Source organism: Cryptomeria japonica, unplaced genomic scaffold (genome assembly GCF_030272615.1).
Source record: "Cryptomeria japonica unplaced genomic scaffold, Sugi_1.0 HiC_scaffold_288, whole genome shotgun sequence".
NCBI classification, from domain to species: Eukaryota; Viridiplantae; Streptophyta; class Pinopsida; order Cupressales; family Cupressaceae; genus Cryptomeria; species Cryptomeria japonica.
In genome coordinates, this window is record NW_026729110.1 from 43,856 (window position 1) to 63,587 (window position 19,732).

The 19,732-nt window shown below is 34.9% G+C and overlaps 2 protein-coding genes across 2 annotated transcripts; both read right to left on the reverse strand.

Annotated features, from left to right (window-relative positions):
* Window positions 1–467: 467 nt before the first annotated feature.
* LOC131057173 (1-aminocyclopropane-1-carboxylate oxidase-like) lies at window positions 468–1,844 on the reverse strand. Its single transcript, XM_057991359.2, has 3 exons — window positions 1,689–1,844; window positions 1,361–1,596; window positions 468–1,208 (listed from the first exon to the last, which is right to left on the reverse strand). The coding sequence occupies exons 1-3, from the start codon at window positions 1,788–1,790 to the stop codon at window positions 596–598; spliced, it is 951 nt and encodes a 316-aa protein (XP_057847342.1). The 5' UTR covers window positions 1,791–1,844; the 3' UTR covers window positions 468–595.
* An 11,553-nt stretch (window positions 1,845–13,397) lies between these two features.
* On the reverse strand, window positions 13,398–14,720 carry LOC131064028 (1-aminocyclopropane-1-carboxylate oxidase-like). The gene is made up of 3 exons (XM_057998054.2): window positions 14,619–14,720; window positions 14,291–14,526; window positions 13,398–14,138 (listed from the first exon to the last, which is right to left on the reverse strand). The coding sequence occupies exons 1-3, from the start codon at window positions 14,718–14,720 to the stop codon at window positions 13,526–13,528; spliced, it is 951 nt and encodes a 316-aa protein (XP_057854037.2). The 3' UTR covers window positions 13,398–13,525.
* Between the last annotated feature and the right edge of the window lie 5,012 nt (window positions 14,721–19,732).

Below are 19,732 nucleotides of genomic sequence, written 5' to 3' on the forward strand. Positions count from 1 at the left end.
AATGTAGAGAAATTAATAGTTTCATTTCAATTTCTTATGTCTAGTGTGAAATTGTCTTTGCATATTTTGTTATGTTACGTTTAATGGCAATGATGTCTTGTTTAGAATATATGTGCTAGTTATATCTGCATTTAAAACATAACGGGAGGTTGCATTCTTCAGTCATATTCAACTTTGAAATATACTGAGAGGCTCAATTTTCGATATATAAACAAAGCATCATGATTGGAAACCTATAATATTACTTTTATGTTCGGTTAGACGAGTTAACTATTCTAGTATTATTACGAATGCTTTCTATTTTAATGTTCTAACATATGTTTAAACATACTCTTAGCTATGATAATTCTATGTGAGAGAAAAACATCGATAAATATAAGAGTTCAAACTACAACTCAATATACGAATCTTTTTATAAGAAACACTTTTATAATTATATAAATTAACACTTTGATATATATAGATAAAATTTTATATATATGGATGAAAAGATTCCTTAAATGGATGGAATACATTACGAGGAATATCAAAATGGATGGAAGACAGTAGCCACAGAAATAGAAATAGGAGAGGAGGGGGTAAATAGAGCTCTATTCTATTGGCATTCTACATTCACAATCCTCATAGCTTCGAATCGTGGCTCTTTGGCTTCATATTTCTGGTGGCTGTAAACCTGCATGTAGTCTCCAAACAGATACTCTGGATACTCTGGATAAACCGATAATTCATCACCGGTCTGAGCAGTAAGTTGAGATGCGGGATAAACCTTGGCATTATATGAGGGATTATAAAACGATGCCACTGAGAAACGGTTGCCATTCTTAGTGGGTAGAATGCGATGCCATGCGCTGGTGTATTTGCCGTTAGTGATGGCTTCCAACTGGTCCCCAATGTCAACAACTATTGCGTATGGAATGGGTTGCACGTCAACCCAAGTGCCATCATCGAGGACCTGCAAACCGGACACTTGATCGTCTTGGTATAAGAGAATGAGGCCACCTGCATCTGTGTGTGCACGGATGCCCTTGATGAGGTCCGGTCTAGGGCAAGGAGGATAATGGCTCACTTTGGTGCCGAAGAAGGGCTTCTCTCCTCCCGCAAATGCCTCTTTCAGGTACTCTTTCTCTAGCCCCAGATTCAAACTTATTACTTCCAACAGCTTTTCTGTCAATGAAAATATCTTGTTTCGAAACTCCTGGATAGTTTCCCTGAGAAAAATGCAATATAATGTCTTAGTATTTAGTTTTTCGATATCCAGAAACCAGAAACACTTGTATATAGATCATGCTCATATTAATTTTTTCTATTCTATATTTATAGAAACGTTTGAATTGTGCACAAAATAGTTGAGTAGTTGTACTTGAAATCACTGGGTTGGGAAGGCCATGAATTGGTCTCCTGCATCTCATGTATTTGAATAACATCTTCCCAATCAACGTTCTCGATCTTATCAGCGTTATCGCTGTCAAGAGCGTTGCTCAACAACCTTACAGGCAAAGAGGCATTGAAGCTCTGCTCTCTGTTAAGCTTGTAATGCTCCGAGCAAACTTTCTTTACACGGTCCATGAGTTCATGCTCTATGCCATGGTTCAAAAGCTGCAAACGCAAAACGAAATCACTTCAACTCTGTTTTCTCTATAATTAGTAAGTTTTGCACATGAGAAAATATGATCAGTTGTGTTTTTCACCTGAAAGAAACCAGTACTCTCGCAGGCCTTGGCTATTTCAGCCATGATCACCTCTCTGTCTCCTCCGTCTATGTTTTTCATGTCAATCACTGGAACGCCCATTTTCCTTATAAATTTGCACTACAAATTCTCTTGAAAAGGAGTAGAAGAAACGGGCTGCTGGTTACTGGTTACTACTTTTATGCAATGCTGTGGTGCGCGCAGCTCTTTATATAGATGCACATCAGGAAGGAATGTGACTGAGCTAAGCAATTAACATGAACACGATAGACGACTTACGTGGTCTGCGATGCCGCAGATTCAATGAATATGATAGACGACTTATCGTTATCGGCCTGGTCTGCGGATAAGTCTTGCATATAAACATGAAATGAATTAAAACGTGTATCTTAACAACTGCGAGCGAAACAGAGATTAGGAGAGTATTTAGCTTTTCCAAAGAAACTGTTTATTCTCGGATTTTTGAAGATCTGCTTGTATTTTTTAATTATAAAGTCAATTTAACTCGTTTTGAAGATGACAATAGGTTTTTGAATAATTGATTACTACAGCGGGTGATAGGACTGATTAACCAATCGGATCAACAGAAACTGGGTAAGCAACGAAGTCGCTGCTGGCCCTGGAACCGGAACTTGTGTGGGCTCAGGAGATGCTGGCTAGTGAGATGGCTATGGTACTGGCCGTGCCTTTGCCTTCGTTCCTAGGTCTCAATCACGAACATCTGGATCTGGCTCACGAAGTGGTAAGTGAATTTAAATTATTTAGAAAAATGACCAAGCAGTCTACGTTTTGAATATTTAACTTTTTATTGACAATGTCGTTTTTCTTTAAAGCCGATTTAAGTTGTTTAGAAGATAACACAGGAGCCTTATGTTCTGGACAGCCGATTAATTTAGCAAAACAATAATAATTCTTCTTTTATCTAAGATTAGATTTCTTTTCTTTTATATATATTTGAAAGGGAAGGCCTTAAATCTCTATGCTATCTTCAGGGGGTGGAAGTTAATCTAAATCATTTAAAAGATGACAAACAATTCCCATAATCTGAACAGACAACCCCAATAGTCACCACTCTTTAATACCATCACACCATCATCAAGGTTTTTTGCGACTGAGCCACCCACCATTATGACAAGATGCTCCACTCTCACAAAAATATCTCCCAAACGATTCATAAGAAAAATGCCAATTTATCTTATGACAAACAATGGCTATAACTCCCAGCATTGACATTCACATTTATGTAACCTACCCTATTCAATATGGTTTTAATGCCAAAGGGTTGTAGCTCAATTGGTGAGGACGATGGTGTGTGATATAGAATCCATGCACCAAGGTTGAAATCCCCGGAGCCGCCTTCGCAACAGGTTCAATCCCTTATGGACTGGATCCCACTGTACGTGGCTGCTTAGCCGAAGGCGACTTGTGGTTTAGATGTATGCTTACTCAAATCGTTGTAATATGCTATACAAAGGAAAACATGCCAACGTTGATGTATTCCTGACTTGTTTTTATAAAAATAAGTATGCTCTTAACAATATCTAAAGTATCCTAGAGAATAATAATAACCAAATAATTTACCAATAAAAAAAATAATAATAACTAAATAATTCCTACCAAGATCCCATGGGTGTCCATTTTCCAATGTATGTCATTACAAAAATGTTAGAGAGGTAAATATTAAATATATGAAAATCAATATCCTCAAAATCATTATCTAACCCAGGACATTGATTCAAAGACTACTTATGATCGATAGGAAAACGAATAATCACCAAATTGCACTCGTGCATATATAACCACTACAAAATAGCCTCCACATGCATACCATAACTAAGAAAAATAAAATTTGAACTCAATCTATATTGATTTCCATGTCAAAGATATATTTGTCATCCCCTAAATGTTTCATATCAAAATCACACTGCAACAATCTTGAGCATTTTAATCTTCTTGCGAATGTGCTATCGTTTATAACACTCTCTTGAAGGTCGTTGCAACGCTCTACAACCTACTTGGTCGCCTTGGCTTCTCCAAAGAGTTGAGGTGAATTTGGTCTTGTTATTTTTACAGATTAGTTCTCATTCTTCTCATGTAATTTTATCCATCAGCATTAAATCCTATGTTGTACTCGACACCTTGGGATTTCACTAACTTTTCGACCACACATATACACACTAGTTTGTGACTCCCCGTGGACATGGGATTGGAATTCAGGGATTTTATGAATTATTCGACCTCCTAGAAACACAGAGGATAAAACGACACATCTTTTTAAATCTTCATCTCTTCCTTTGGAGGTTGAGAAACTAAAGTAGGGGCTCAACCATTCATTGTGATCTCTTAAGGGGCCCCAACATTTCATCTCTTCCTGATTGTAGGTTTTATTCGGGGTTATTCAGCCTCACGAAGGTATTATCTCTTCTCTACCTTCTCATTTCTATTTCATTATTTTAATCATTTGAGTTAGTTAATTTTAATTTTTGTATGATTTGGTCTCCCTTGCTTTGCTACTTTAGTTGCTCTTATCTCCTATTTTGTACGTGGGATAAAAACTAGGCAAGCCCTTTAAAGTTTTTGATACATCACAATAACATCTTGGGCAAGGAGATCCATCGTCTGGTACCAAGTTCTTTATTTAAACTGATATTTCCATTTTTCATTTAGGTTTTTATTTAAGAAATTTTTCTTTGGTAATCTAGAACTTTCCATCTCACATGTTTTGAAATCTCATTTTTGGCTCACTTAATGTAATGTAAGTTTAGAAGTATAATGTAAAATTTAACTTTGCACATATGCGGGACTGAGTTAAGGAACTGTTATAGATCGATGTTGAAGAGGCTATGGCATACATCCAACAAATATCTCAATTTTTCATGTGAGTATTGAGAACGTTGATGTTCAATACCATTTTATTAGGCAGTCGAGCATGAGAGGGTGATGGTTGAGAAAGTTGACTCTTCTCAAAATGTTACAAATGCGCTGCGAAGTGTAGTGAGCGTAGAGAATTTTAGAAGGTGACATTAGTCTAGAGGAATATTTTTTCCTAGCAAAATTAGTCAATAGTGATTGTAGTGCCTTTTGTCTTACAAGGTGTTTGAAATGTGGAAGTTTTTTAGGAAAGGTGTCTTGAACTTGCATCCTAATGCTAATAATACAAAAAACAAAATTGAGTTAGAGAACATAGAATCTCAATTTCGGTCGATAGATTTAATATTTTGACTTAAAAATAATTCTAGATGGGTTTTCCTTAGCTCTCTTATGAACGAGACACATATCCCTCAAAGCTCTATCATTTAAAAAAGTATAGCTCAATCAAATTTTTGTATAAGAAGTTACGACCTCTAGAATACGGGCTTCCCAAAATAGAAATGTAAATTCATCTAATATGCACAATAGCCTTGTAAGAGTGAGTTACGCTTGACCAACTTATGATTGCTTCTAGCGCATAATCAATTATTTTTGAACGGAGACAGTGAAGCACCCATGTGGGGGAGTAGATCATGATGAGCTTATTATAGGGGGAAGGAATATGATATTTATAGCCTCTTAAATCATATTGGAATTTTGGCTTTGGATTTTGGGCATCACACTTTGGGTGGTTTATCTCATGGTTTCCCATCTATAATTTTATGGTTTTATACACAGACTCTCCTATTTATTGGGTGCTTGAAATGGAGGGTTTCATAGTGATTTTTGTAGGTAGCTACTATAATTTCTTAATACCTCTTTTTGATCATGCTCTTGTAACGAAAATCTCCCTATAATAATCTTGTCACCTTTTTGATGATACTATAATTAATTCACCCTTTGAAGTTTTATGAAGTTAAAGAATGACCTAAAAATTATAAACAGGTTTTAAAAGGGATATGACATATTCAAGTAGATCTATCTATGTAAAAAAGAATTTGACGGCCTTAAAAGTAACATGGCCAATACCCCTATTTTAGTCCATCATGGTATTCAAATTTATTGTTTTAAAGCACCACGCATCTGACCACATCATGCCGATCATAATTCTTTAGAAAAATGATGGGGGAATAGATTCAAGAGAACTTCTTCAAAAAGCCATTATAAATAGTACATTTGGTTGAAAACACACCTTTTTTCCCGTAAAGGTGACTAATCAGTCTCAATTTTAAATATTAAAATTATATTTAATTGTGTATGCTCTTGATGGAATAGTGAAAATTATTCTTACTAAATAGGAGATTAGGTTCAATGAAAGGAGTGAATTGATTGTCAAAGTACAAGATTATAACATTGATATTAAACCTACAAACTTGGTAGGAGGGAAAGGATTGTGCAAACTCATAGTAAAAAATAAGAGAGAAGACGATTTAAGTGAAACTAAAAATTTCGCACTTGTAGTCTCTGTTGGACTTAAGAAAACGATTCTTAAATATTGCTTACTTCTGCTAGAGTACTTAATGAATAGTTATTTTTTAGTAAGGTTTTAGAATAAATAGATAATTGTAAGTTAGCGGGTTAGTTGCGAAGTTACGATCTGGTAGGTGCTTATATGAGAAATATAAGCCTTTAAAAAGCCTAATGTGGAACAACACATTACTAGTTATCCTTAAAAATTCAAAATAAATTAATATCTTTTATTTCTAAAAACAATTTGTGATCTGGTATTATTTGTGTTGTCTCCAACATTATTAACTTGGTATTAGAGCATGCAATGGTTTTGATCCTATGAGTGAGTTGTAGCTAAATTATGGTATATAAATATTTGCAATGGAAATGGAAGTTTATAGAGGTAATGTTGAAGTGAATTAGGTTCTTGTGTAAAATTTGTGAATAGGCGTGGTACATGATCAAAGAAGAAAATTTTGAATTTATTTCCCTAGGCGTGTGGAGAAGAAGAAATAGCATGGATATTACAATAAATAGATATAGAGAAGGAGGAATGTGCGGCATGTGGTTAGTTTAGACTGGTGAAGAATTGGTGGTTGTTGGCCGCATGATAGATTTGGAAGACCACTGTTGATTTAATTATAAAATCTGCAAGAAAGATAGTGAATTAATTGATGACGGAGATATAAGAAGTCCAAGGCGATTTGAATATAAAGTATAAGGTAATCCACTTTCCCAGAGAAGTAATGACAGGAGACACTATAAATAATGTGTTGGTCCTATATGGAAGCCAAAGATCGATATTTTAGACCTGAAATTATTGATGTATAACAAGGAAATTTAGGCATGGAATAAGTCAATGCACTAGTCTTTAATCTCTCTATTTTAAACACCAGTGAAGTGCAGAAGTTTATACCAAATACATAAACTGATTAAGGTACGAGCAGAATGTCTTTTTTTATTGAAAAATGAATTGTTTGAATATTTAATTGTCATTGAGAATTAACTTACCTAGGGCATGTAGTTGGAGTTATGGCACATATTCATAAGACGACAAATGTGTATGGTTTGAACTGTGATTTTTATGCATTATAAAAGATACACCAATATAGATGTGTAACGAACACACACACACACACACACATTGAAGGAGTTTTAGAATTTATTAAAGGGGAGTATTTGAAAAGATTATTTTGGAGGTAAATTTCATAATTGAATCTTTTCTTGTGGTTAAATAAGGGTATATATTTTGTTGAATAAGGGAACCCTTTTTCCTGCTATGTACAATTGTCCAAGATGGGTCACCGTCAAAATTTAAAACCAAAAGGGAAAGAGGAGGGAGAGAGTCCCTCCAAAGGCATATAAGAAAGTAATTCTATATTGGAATGAAGAGGAGCAGATATAATCGGAATAGAAGGCAAATTAGATGTAGCATTTCCCAAGGGCAACTGGGAAGTAGTAGACAAAGAAGAAAGCGACCCCAAATACAGACCCGCAACAACCAAGATAGGAGAAGATTACTAGCTAGGAATAATTGGTTGCGTATCCTTAGAAACAACATCAGAATAATTGACATAAACATCATTGCGAAAAGTAGTGAGTTGATGACGAAGGGAATTCTGCCACCAACCCGAGGATGATTGTTTAAAAGAAGAAAGGGATGCCATCATAATTTAGTTTTGTGTCGTTACAACATTAATCAAATGTTCAAGTCATCTATGTTACACTTGACAAAGATTTCAAATTCAGATGGTTGTATTGTTTGAGATTCTAGTGAGATATCAAATGGATAGTGTAATAGGATCACATAGGAGGTCGGAGGAAATGGATATAGGAGGAAATATATTAGTGATTCATGGCAGGAGAAGCATTCTTCTCCATTTTTGCCCCTTAAGAAAAGATGGGGATTGGATTTTCATATGAGTGCACTTGATGTATCAACATTTGATTGTTGCTATTTAGTACAAAAGAGCAGCATTTGGTTGATCTTCATTTAAACCATAGAGGAAGGATTCAAAACACTCGAGGGATATGTGGAGTCTCAAAGGAGAATTGTTATGTCATATGCAACACTGTAGAGGGATTTGATAGGTCTAGAATGTCAGAGGAATGTTTCTCTCTAATTATACAAGTAGGTTTGGGAAAAGCTACGCCGTTTCATGTTGTGTAGAGGTTTGTGGGTTCTATAATTAGGAGATCCGTTCATGGAGCTAGTCTCGTGTTTCCTGTGTCAGTGAGGATTATTCGTGAAGGTGATTCATCAAAGTATCGATAAGGGTTGTGTTAAACTCTTACAATGCACAAAACTCACTGGGATAAATCTAATAGGGGATAATTTTGTATTATTATATTACAAATTATTTTTTAGTATGATTTTTCAATAATTAATTAAAAATTGGTTAGTAGGTTATTTTGGAAGTTACGTTCCCATTGGTGGTTATACGTGAAATATATGGTTTCAAAAGACTAACGTGCATGCATGTATTAACATGCTAAAGAATCCTAGATAGATTAATATCTTTTTATTTCTACAACGACAGTGTGATTTGGTGTTATATGTGTTGGCTTTGCCATTGTAGATTTCCCTACCCACAAAGAATGTCTTCAACATCTATGCTAAAGAGAGAAGAACTATAGGCTAAAATCAACAAAAAAGTGTTATCTAGTGGATTGTAGGGTACAAGCAAGCGATTGATGAAATCTCGTTGGATTGTGCGAATAGAGAACAACAATAGAATTTATTAGAATAAAATCATGATGCAAAATATGTCAAAAAAATATTAATATACCCAGTGCCATTTTCTATCCCTTGAGGTTTCTTGTAATTGACGAGGCATTCTAACAATGGAACCAAAATACAATAGTTACAATTAAACCGCAATCAAATACTATCCACACTCATATTTTGATTGATGCTAATTACTTAAGTATGAGTGTTAAAGTGGTTGAATATAAAATACTCTACATCTAAAGTGTTTTGCAATTTCATTGATGAAATGATACCGATAATTTTCAAGGTTACTTAGACAATATTAATTGATAATTATAAAAACAATTCTGCTTCAAACATATCTATGTTTTGTATTATTATATGTAGCCTTGCATATTTAAATTCATTGGCTTACACCCACAGGGTAATGATCACGAAACAAAAATCTCACAACCATTATGCTCAAGATAGTAAATGATAATAACAAAAAATAGGAAAAAAAAAGGATATTTGATGTTCTTGGGGTAGACACAATCACAATAGAAAGAGATCACAGTTTTTCAAATTAAAATTGCTTATGAGACCGGTAGTAAGCTTCATATACCATTGAAATTTGTTGGAATACGAATAGCAACTGTCATCAAAGATTAGTAATTTGAATAATCATTAGGGAAAAGGGATCACATCTTTGACTAGGAAAGAAGAGATAAAGAAAATAGCGGTAGACAAGATTAAAAATATTAAGAACATTTTAAATAAATGTTTAATGGAAGAGATTAGAATAGAGAGTTTGTAGTTAGGGACTTTGTGTTATTACGAGATAAGAGAAGAGAACTTAGAGGTAGTCATAGGATGTTTGATTATCTTTGCATGGTCCAAATCGAAATCCATAAACATTTTTCTAGAATCATCTATTAATTGACATATCTTGGTGTTACTCAAATTCCCTCCCCTTATAATAGATAATACTTGAAGGTATTCTAATAGTAAAATAGGTCGTGTCATGTAGTACACCATAGGCGATTGAGATTTATGCGCTTTTATATATTTGTGTTTGTCTTGATTCTCGAGTTTTATCTCAAGTCATTTTTTCTAAATAGCATTGTAAAGTTTTGACTCTACAACACAATGGAATTTACAATAGTTCTTTTGAATTATTTTTGGTTCTTTCTACATGTAAAAGGTCATTGTCGAGAGTATTACATCCATTTGTTATCATCATTTTCACCGTGGTAATGTTTAAACAGTTCACATTCATTAGACATTGTATGTAGCATTAAGGTATTTTATTATATCCATCATCACATATTTACATACATACGATTACAACCACAAGGTCATGGTCAAGCAACAGGAATCTCACAACCATTGTTCACAAGATAGTCAACGATAGTGAAAAATGGAAAAACAAGCTCCTTGATGTTCTTTGCATAGACACAATCACACCAAAAAGAGTTGCGATAATATTTCAAATTGAAATTGTATATATGAGATCGGTAGTAAGCTTCGTACACCATTGAAAGTTTTTGGAATGCAAATAGAAAAGGTTATCAAAGATGAGTGATTTAAAGAATAATTAGGCAAAAGGGATCTTATTCTTTAAAAAATGGAAGGGAAAAGGGAAATAATAGTAGGCAAGTTGAAAATAGTAGGGAAAATTTAAACAAATCTTTAATAGAAGAGATAAGAAAAAAGAGATTTTGTAGTTAGTGACTTTGTGTCATTATAGGATAAGAGAACATAACTGAGAGATGACCATGGGACATTTCACTATCCTTGCTTGGTCCTATTTAAGGTCGGTTGATATTTTTTGGAATCACTTACCTATTGACATCTTGACGTTGAACTAAAATTTTCTCTCCTTATATTAGATAATACTTGATGCTATTCAATCAATAAAATGGGTCGTGTCATGTACTATACCATACCTGATTAAGTTTTGTCCTCTTTCAGGTATTCTTGTTTGTCTTTCTTCTTGAATGTCATTTGAGTACCTTTGTAAAATTTTGACTCTTGAAGCCGATGGACATTGCACTACTTCTTCCCAATGATTTTTGGTTCTTTCTACATTTGCAAGGTCATTGTCAAGATTATCACATGCAATTGTTACCGTTATTTTGACATTGGTAATATTTAGAAGCGTCAAATTCATTAGATAATTTGTATCATTAAGTTATTTTAATATATGTAGCATCGCATATATACATTCATTCGATTGAATGCACATGGTAATGGTCAAGCAACAGGAATCTCACAACCATTATTCAAAAGATAGTCAATGATATTAACAAAGAGATGGCATTAGGAATAGGTAGATGCCATTGCAGGGGTGGGTGGGAGGAGTGGGAGGGAGAGAAAATACGGTCTTTGGTGATATTTGGGTTGTCACGATCACATCGAAATGAGAGCTATTGGATTTTTCCAAATTAAAATTAAATTTCTCCAAATGAATAAAGAAACACATAATTATTTTGACATACTCAAAGGAATTTGATCAGTTTTTTGAGATACACTTTTGAAGAGACAACACGCGGTGATACCAAGACGAAAGCACACGCACGGTAACCAAAGACGCACAATGAACAAACAAAACACATGACTTTAGATTTCGAGGAACCAGGAACTTGGGAAACTAAGTTCCCGAGGTTCCTGGGATCCCGAAATCACGAAATCCCTAAGCAACGAAGAAGGATGAAAACCCAGGATTTCGAGATCTTGGGGTGTGGGGAAGCTAGAGGCCACCATAACCTTGAAAACCCAGATGTCCGAAAAAATGCAAACACTAAACAAACAAACAGCGAAACCCGAGAACCTCGTACTCCGGGGTTTCGAGAAATGGAAGAACTCTTCCAAACCCGGAACTCCGAGATCCTGGAATTCCGAAGAAAACAAAGGGAAAGAATAGTCAAGGACACAGAGGAAGCCTGGGAGTCCGAAGATCCGAAGGAGAAGTTCAGGACCTCGGAGTTTCGGGACTCCAAAACACAAGACAAAAAAAGACAACAACACAAACAAAGAAAGAAAAGAAAAACGAACAAAAACAAAGCAGAGCAGAAGGGGGCCCCCAACTCGAGAAGAGAAAGGTTGAGGTGCGTTATGAAGGACATGACAGAATGCAAAATAGTAAATCTATCGAAAGGGTTATCAATAATGAGACGACAAGGGAAAAATATACACCCATACATAAAATAGGCCAAAATTGAGACATGGCTAAATAGGGTGCCGGCATGTATGAAGTACACTGAACCAACCAAGGTAATGAATCCTTCAATTAATGCGCCTTTTCTTTGTGGAATGATACACAGATATGAATATTTATATAGGAAAATCGGTTGATGGTGGTATTGGTAAGGGAGATGCTACCGAAAATAGGCATGCGTGATTGTGCTTAGAAACTCAAGGATTGTCTGATGGATTCGATGGATCAAACTTCGAATCTATTATTATCTCTCGTGGGCATGTTTAGAATAATTTTATATTATATAAGATATTGTTGGATCACTAGATAGGATAAAGAATCAAGTCGTACACCAATTAATTTTTGTTGTGGAATTCACAAGGAATAGAAACTATCCAAGTTGGAAATTAAGGCATAATTATATCCGTAGGTATCAAGAGAATATATCCCTTAAGTTTTGGTATTACTCTATACGTGGATGATGGATTTTGATGATTAAGATAGACTTGACTCACTAAATATGTTCATGCTTATTTAGAATCTTTACGTAATAGTAGATGTTCTTGCATGTTAGTGTAGTGATTGTACAAACAACTGAATAGTAGAAGAGGAGACATTTTTATTTGAGAGTCGACATGTACAGACATCGTTCATCATGTGCTTCATAAATTGGTGTAAATAATGCTCGCCTACAACCAAACAATGTCAGCCGTTTGACCAAATTTCACGACAACTGTATGCTTGTTGAAGTTACAAGAAGAGTTAGTATTTGATTATAAAATTCCTATCCTAGAATGCTTGTAATGGAATAGTTTCTTGTGTTGTTCACTAGAGAATTAATTGTGTTTTGTTTCCAAAGCACTTATAAACCCAAAATAAAGGGTAGGTGGGCAATTGTGGAAGAAAGAGATATATTTCCCTTAAAAGTGTAGTGCTCGAGTATGATAGAAGGTATTGAAGTAGCCATGAAAAATAGAAGGTCTTGAGCTTTTGAGAATGTAGAGAAATTAATAGTTTCATTTCAATTTCTTATGTCTAGTGTGAAATTGTCTTTGCATATTTTGTTATGTTACGTTTAATGGCAATGATGTCTTGTTTAGAATATATGTGCTAGTTATATCTGCATTTAAAACATAACGGGAGGTTGCATTCTTCAGTCATATTCAACTTTGAAATATACTGAGAGGCTCAATTTTCGATATATAAACAAAGCATCATGATTGGAAACCTATAATATTACTTTTATGTTCGGTTAGACGAGTTAACTATTCTAGTATTATTACGAATGCTTTCTATTTTAATGTTCTAACATATGTTTAAACATACTCTTAGCTATGATAATTCTATGTGAGAGAAAAACATCGATAAATATAAGAGTTCAAACTACAACTCAATATACGAATCTTTTTATAAGAAACACTTTTATAATTATATAAATTAACACTTTGATATATATAGATAAAATTTTATATATATGGATGAAAAGATTCCTTAAATGGATGGAATACATTACGAGGAATATCAAAATGGATGGAAGACAGTAGCCACAGAAATAGAAATAGGAGAGGAGGGGGTAAATAGAGCTCTATTCTATTGGCATTCTACATTCACAATCCTCATAGCTTCGAATCGTGGCTCTTTGGCTTCATATTTCTGGTGGCTGTAAACCTGCATGTAGTCTCCAAACAGATACTCTGGATACTCTGGATAAACCGATAATTCATCACCGGTCTGAGCAGTAAGTTGAGATGCGGGATAAACCTTGGCATTATATGAGGGATTATAAAACGATGCCACTGAGAAACGGTTGCCATTCTTAGTGGGTAGAATGCGATGCCATGCGCTGGTGTATTTGCCGTTAGTGATGGCTTCCAACTGGTCCCCAATGTCAACAACTATTGCGTATGGAATGGGTTGCACGTCAACCCAAGTGCCATCATCGAGGACCTGCAAACCGGACACTTGATCGTCTTGGTATAAGAGAATGAGGCCACCTGCATCTGTGTGTGCACGGATGCCCTTGATGAGGTCCGGTCTAGGGCAAGGAGGATAATGGCTCACTTTGGTGCCGAAGAAGGGCTTCTCTCCTCCCGCAAATGCCTCTTTCAGGTACTCTTTCTCTAGCCCCAGATTCAAACTTATTACTTCCAACAGCTTTTCTGTCAATGAAAATATCTTGTTTCGAAACTCCTGGATAGTTTCCCTGAGAAAAATGCAATATAATGTCTTAGTATTTAGTTTTTCGATATCCAGAAACCAGAAACACTTGTATATAGATCATGCTCATATTAATTTTTTCTATTCTATATTTATAGAAACGTTTGAATTGTGCACAAAATAGTTGAGTAGTTGTACTTGAAATCACTGGGTTGGGAAGGCCATGAATTGGTCTCCTGCATCTCATGTATTTGAATAACATCTTCCCAATCAACGTTCTCGATCTTATCAGCGTTATCGCTGTCAAGAGCGTTGCTCAACAACCTTACAGGCAAAGAGGCATTGAAGCTCTGCTCTCTGTTAAGCTTGTAATGCTCCGAGCAAACTTTCTTTACACGGTCCATGAGTTCATGCTCTATGCCATGGTTCAAAAGCTGCAAACGCAAAACGAAATCACTTCAACTCTGTTTTCTCTATAATTAGTAAGTTTTGCACATGAGAAAATATGATCAGTTGTGTTTTTCACCTGAAAGAAACCAGTACTCTCGCAGGCCTTGGCTATTTCAGCCATGATCACCTCTCTGTCTCCTCCGTCTATGTTTTTCATGTCAATCACTGGAACGCCCATTTTCCTTATAAATTTGCACTACAAATTCTCTTGAAAAGGAGTAGAAGAAACGGGCTGCTGGTTACTGGTTACTACTTTTATGCAATGCTGTGGTGCGCGCAGCTCTTTATATAGATGCACATCAGGAAGGAATGTGACTGAGCTAAGCAATTAACATGAACACGATAGACGACTTACGTGGTCTGCGATGCCGCAGATTCAATGAATATGATAGACGACTTATCGTTATCGGCCTGGTCTGCGGATAAGTCTTGCATATAAACGTGAAATGAATTAAAACGTGTATCTTAACAACTGCGAGCGAAACAGAGATTAGGAGAGTATTTAGCTTTTCCAAAGAAACTGTTTATTCTCGGATTTTTGAAGATCTGCTTGTATTTTTTAATTATAAAGTCAATTTAACTCGTTTTGAAGATGACAATAGGTTTTTGAATAATTGATTACTACAGCGGGTGATAGGACTGATTAACCAATCGGATCAACAGAAACTGGGTAAGCAACGAAGTCGCTGCTGGCCCTGGAACCGGAACTTGTGTGGGCTCAGGAGATGCTGGCTAGTGAGATGGCTATGGTACTGGCCGTGCCTTTGCCTTCGTTCCTAGGTCTCAATCACGAACATCTGGATCTGGCTCACGAAGTGGTAAGTGAATTTAAATTATTTAGAAAAATGACCAAGCAGTCTACGTTTTGAATATTTAACTTTTTATTGACAATGTCGTTTTTCTTTAAAGCCGATTTAAGTTGTTTAGAAGATAACACAGGAGCCTTATGTTCTGGACAGCCGATTAATTTAGCAAAACAATAATAATTCTTCTTTTATCTAAGATTAGATTTCTTTTCTTTTATATATATTTGAAAGGGAAGGCCTTAAATCTCTATGCTATCTTCAGGGGGTGGAAGTTAATCTAAATCATTTAAAAGATGACAAACAATTCCCATAATCTGAACGGACAACCCCAATAGTCACCACTCTTTAATACCATCACACCATCATCAAGGTTTTTTGCGACTGAGCCACCCACCATTATGACAAGATGCTCCACTCTCACAAAAATATCTCCCAAACGATTCATAAGAAAAATGCCAATTTATCTTATGACAAACAATGGCTATAACTCCCAGCATTGACATTCACATTTATGTAACCTACCCTATTCAATATGGTTTTAATGCCAAAGGGTTGTAGCTCAATTGGTGAGGACGATGGTGTGTGATATAGAATCCATGCACCAAGGTTGAAATCCCCGGAGCCGCCTTCGCAACAGGTTCAATCCCTTATGGACTGGATCCCACTGTACGTGGCTGCTTAGCCGAAGGCGACTTGTGGTTTAGATGTATGCTTACTCAAATCGTTGTAATATGCTATACAAAGGAAAACATGCCAACGTTGATGTATTCCTGACTTGTTTTTATAAAAATAAGTATGCTCTTAACAATATCTAAAGTATCCTAGAGAATAATAATAACCAAATAATTTACCAATAAAAAAAATAATAATAACTAAATAATTCCTACCAAGATCCCATGGGTGTCCATTTTCCAATGTATGTCATTACAAAAATGTTAGAGAGGTAAATATTAAATATATGAAAATCAATATCCTCAAAATCATTATCTAACCCAGGACATTGATTCAAAGACTACTTATGATCGATAGGAAAACGAATAATCACCAAATTGCACTCGTGCATATATAACCACTACAAAATAGCCTCCACATGCATACCATAACTAAGAAAAATAAAATTTGAACTCAATCTATATTGATTTCCATGTCAAAGATATATTTGTCATCCCCTAAATGTTTCATATCAAAATCACACTGCAACAATCTTGAGCATTTTAATCTTCTTGCGAATGTGCTATCGTTTATAACACTCTCTTGAAGGTCGTTGCAACGCTCTACAACCTACTTGGTCGCCTTGGCTTCTCCAAAGAGTTGAGGTGAATTTGGTCTTGTTATTTTTACAGATTAGTTCTCATTCTTCTCATGTAATTTTATCCATCAGCATTAAATCCTATGTTGTACTCGACACCTTGGGATTTCACTAACTTTTCGACCACACATATACACACTAGTTTGTGACTCCCCGTGGACATGGGATTGGAATTCAGGGATTTTATGAATTATTCGACCTCCTAGAAACACAGAGGATAAAACGACACATCTTTTTAAATCTTCATCTCTTCCTTTGGAGGTTGAGAAACTAAAGTAGGGGCTCAACCATTCATTGTGATCTCTTAAGGGGCCCCAACATTTCATCTCTTCCTGATTGTAGGTTTTATTCGGGGTTATTCAGCCTCACGAAGGTATTATCTCTTCTCTACCTTCTCATTTCTATTTCATTATTTTAATCATTTGAGTTAGTTAATTTTAATTTTTGTATGATTTGGTCTCCCTTGCTTTGCTACTTTAGTTGCTCTTATCTCCTATTTTGTACGTGGGATAAAAACTAGGCAAGCCCTTTAAAGTTTTTGATACATCACAATAACATCTTGGGCAAGGAGATCCATCGTCTGGTACCAAGTTCTTTATTTAAACTGATATTTCCATTTTTCATTTAGGTTTTTATTTAAGAAATTTTTCTTTGGTAATCTAGAACTTTCCATCTCACATGTTTTGAAATCTCATTTTTGGCTCACTTAATGTAATGTAAGTTTAGAAGTATAATGTAAAATTTAACTTTGCACATATGCGGGACTGAGTTAAGGAACTGTTATAGATCGATGTTGAAGAGGCTATGGCATACATCCAACAAATATCTCAATTTTTCATGTGAGTATTGAGAACGTTGATGTTCAATACCATTTTATTAGGCAGTCGAGCATGAGAGGGTGATGGTTGAGAAAGTTGACTCTTCTCAAAATGTTACAAATGCGCTGCGAAGTGTAGTGAGCGTAGAGAATTTTAGAAGGTGACATTAGTCTAGAGGAATATTTTTTCCTAGCAAAATTAGTCAATAGTGATTGTAGTGCCTTTTGTCTTACAAGGTGTTTGAAATGTGGAAGTTTTTTAGGAAAGGTGTCTTGAACTTGCATCCTAATGCTAATAATACAAAAAACAAAATTGAGTTAGAGAACATAGAATCTCAATTTCGGTCGATAGATTTAATATTTTGACTTAAAAATAATTCTAGATGGGTTTTCCTTAGCTCTCTTATGAACGAGACACATATCCCTCAAAGCTCTATCATTTAAAAAAGTATAGCTCAATCAAATTTTTGTATAAGAAGTTACGACCTCTAGAATACGGGCTTCCCAAAATAGAAATGTAAATTCATCTAATATGCACAATAGCCTTGTAAGAGTGAGTTACGCTTGACCAACTTATGATTGCTTCTAGCGCATAATCAATTATTTTTGAACGGAGACAGTGAAGCACCCATGTGGGGGAGTAGATCATGATGAGCTTATTATAGGGGGAAGGAATATGATATTTATAGCCTCTTAAATCATATTGGAATTTTGGCTTTGGATTTTGGGCATCACACTTTGGGTGGTTTATCTCATGGTTTCCCATCTATAATTTTATGGTTTTATACACAGACTCTCCTATTTATTGGGTGCTTGAAATGGAGGGTTTCATAGTGATTTTTGTAGGTAGCTACTATAATTTCTTAATACCTCTTTTTGATCATGCTCTTGTAACGAAAATCTCCCTATAATAATCTTGTCACCTTTTTGATGATACTATAATTAATTCACCCTTTGAAGTTTTATGAAGTTAAAGAATGACCTAAAAATTATAAACAGGTTTTAAAAGGGATATGACATATTCAAGTAGATCTATCTATGTAAAAAAGAATTTGACGGCCTTAAAAGTAACATGGCCAATACCCCTATTTTAGTCCATCATGGTATTCAAATTTATTGTTTTAAAGCACCACGCATCTGACCACATCATGCCGATCATAATTCTTTAGAAAAATGATGGGGGAATAGATTCAAGAGAACTTCTTCAAAAAGCCATTATAAATAGTACATTTGGTTGAAAACACACCTTTTTTCCCGTAAAGGTGACTAATCAGTCTCAATTTTAAATATTAAAATTATATTTAATTGTGTATGCTCTTGATGGAATAGTGAAAATTATTCTTACTAAATAGGAGATTAGGTTCAATGAAAGGAGTGAATTGATTGTCAAAGTACAAGATTATAACATTGATATTAAACCTACAAACTTGGTAGGAGGGAAAGGATTGTGCAAACTCATAGTAAAAAATAAGAGAGAAGACGATTTAAGTGAAACTAAAAATTTCGCACTTGTAGTCTCTGTTGGACTTAAGAAAACGATTCTTAAATATTGCTTACTTCTGCTAGAGTACTTAATGAATAGTTATTTTTTAGTAAGGTTTTAGAATAAATAGATAATTGTAAGTTAGCGGGTTAGTTGCGAAGTTACGATCTGGTAGGTGCTTATATGAGAAATATAAGCCTTTAAAAAGCCTAATGTGGAACAACACATTACTAGTTATCCTTAAAAATTCAAAATAAATTAATATCTTTTATTTCTAAAAACAATTTGTGATCTGGTATTATTTGTGTTGTCTCCAACATTATTAACTTGGTATTAGAGCATGCAATGGTTTTGATCCTATGAGTGAGTTGTAGCTAAATTATGGTATATAAATATTTGCAATGGAAATGGAAGTTTATAGAGGTAATGTTGAAGTGAATTAGGTTCTTGTGTAAAATTTGTGAATAGGCGTGGTACATGATCAAAGAAGAAAATTTTGAATTTATTTCCCTAGGCGTGTGGAGAAGAAGAAATAGCATGGATATTACAATAAATAGATATAGAGAAGGAGGAATGTGCGGCATGTGGTTAGTTTAGACTGGTGAAGAATTGGTGGTTGTTGGCCGCATGATAGATTTGGAAGACCACTGTTGATTTAATTATAAAATCTGCAAGAAAGATAGTGAATTAATTGATGACGGAGATATAAGAAGTCCAAGGCGATTTGAATATAAAGTATAAGGTAATCCACTTTCCCAGAGAAGTAATGACAGGA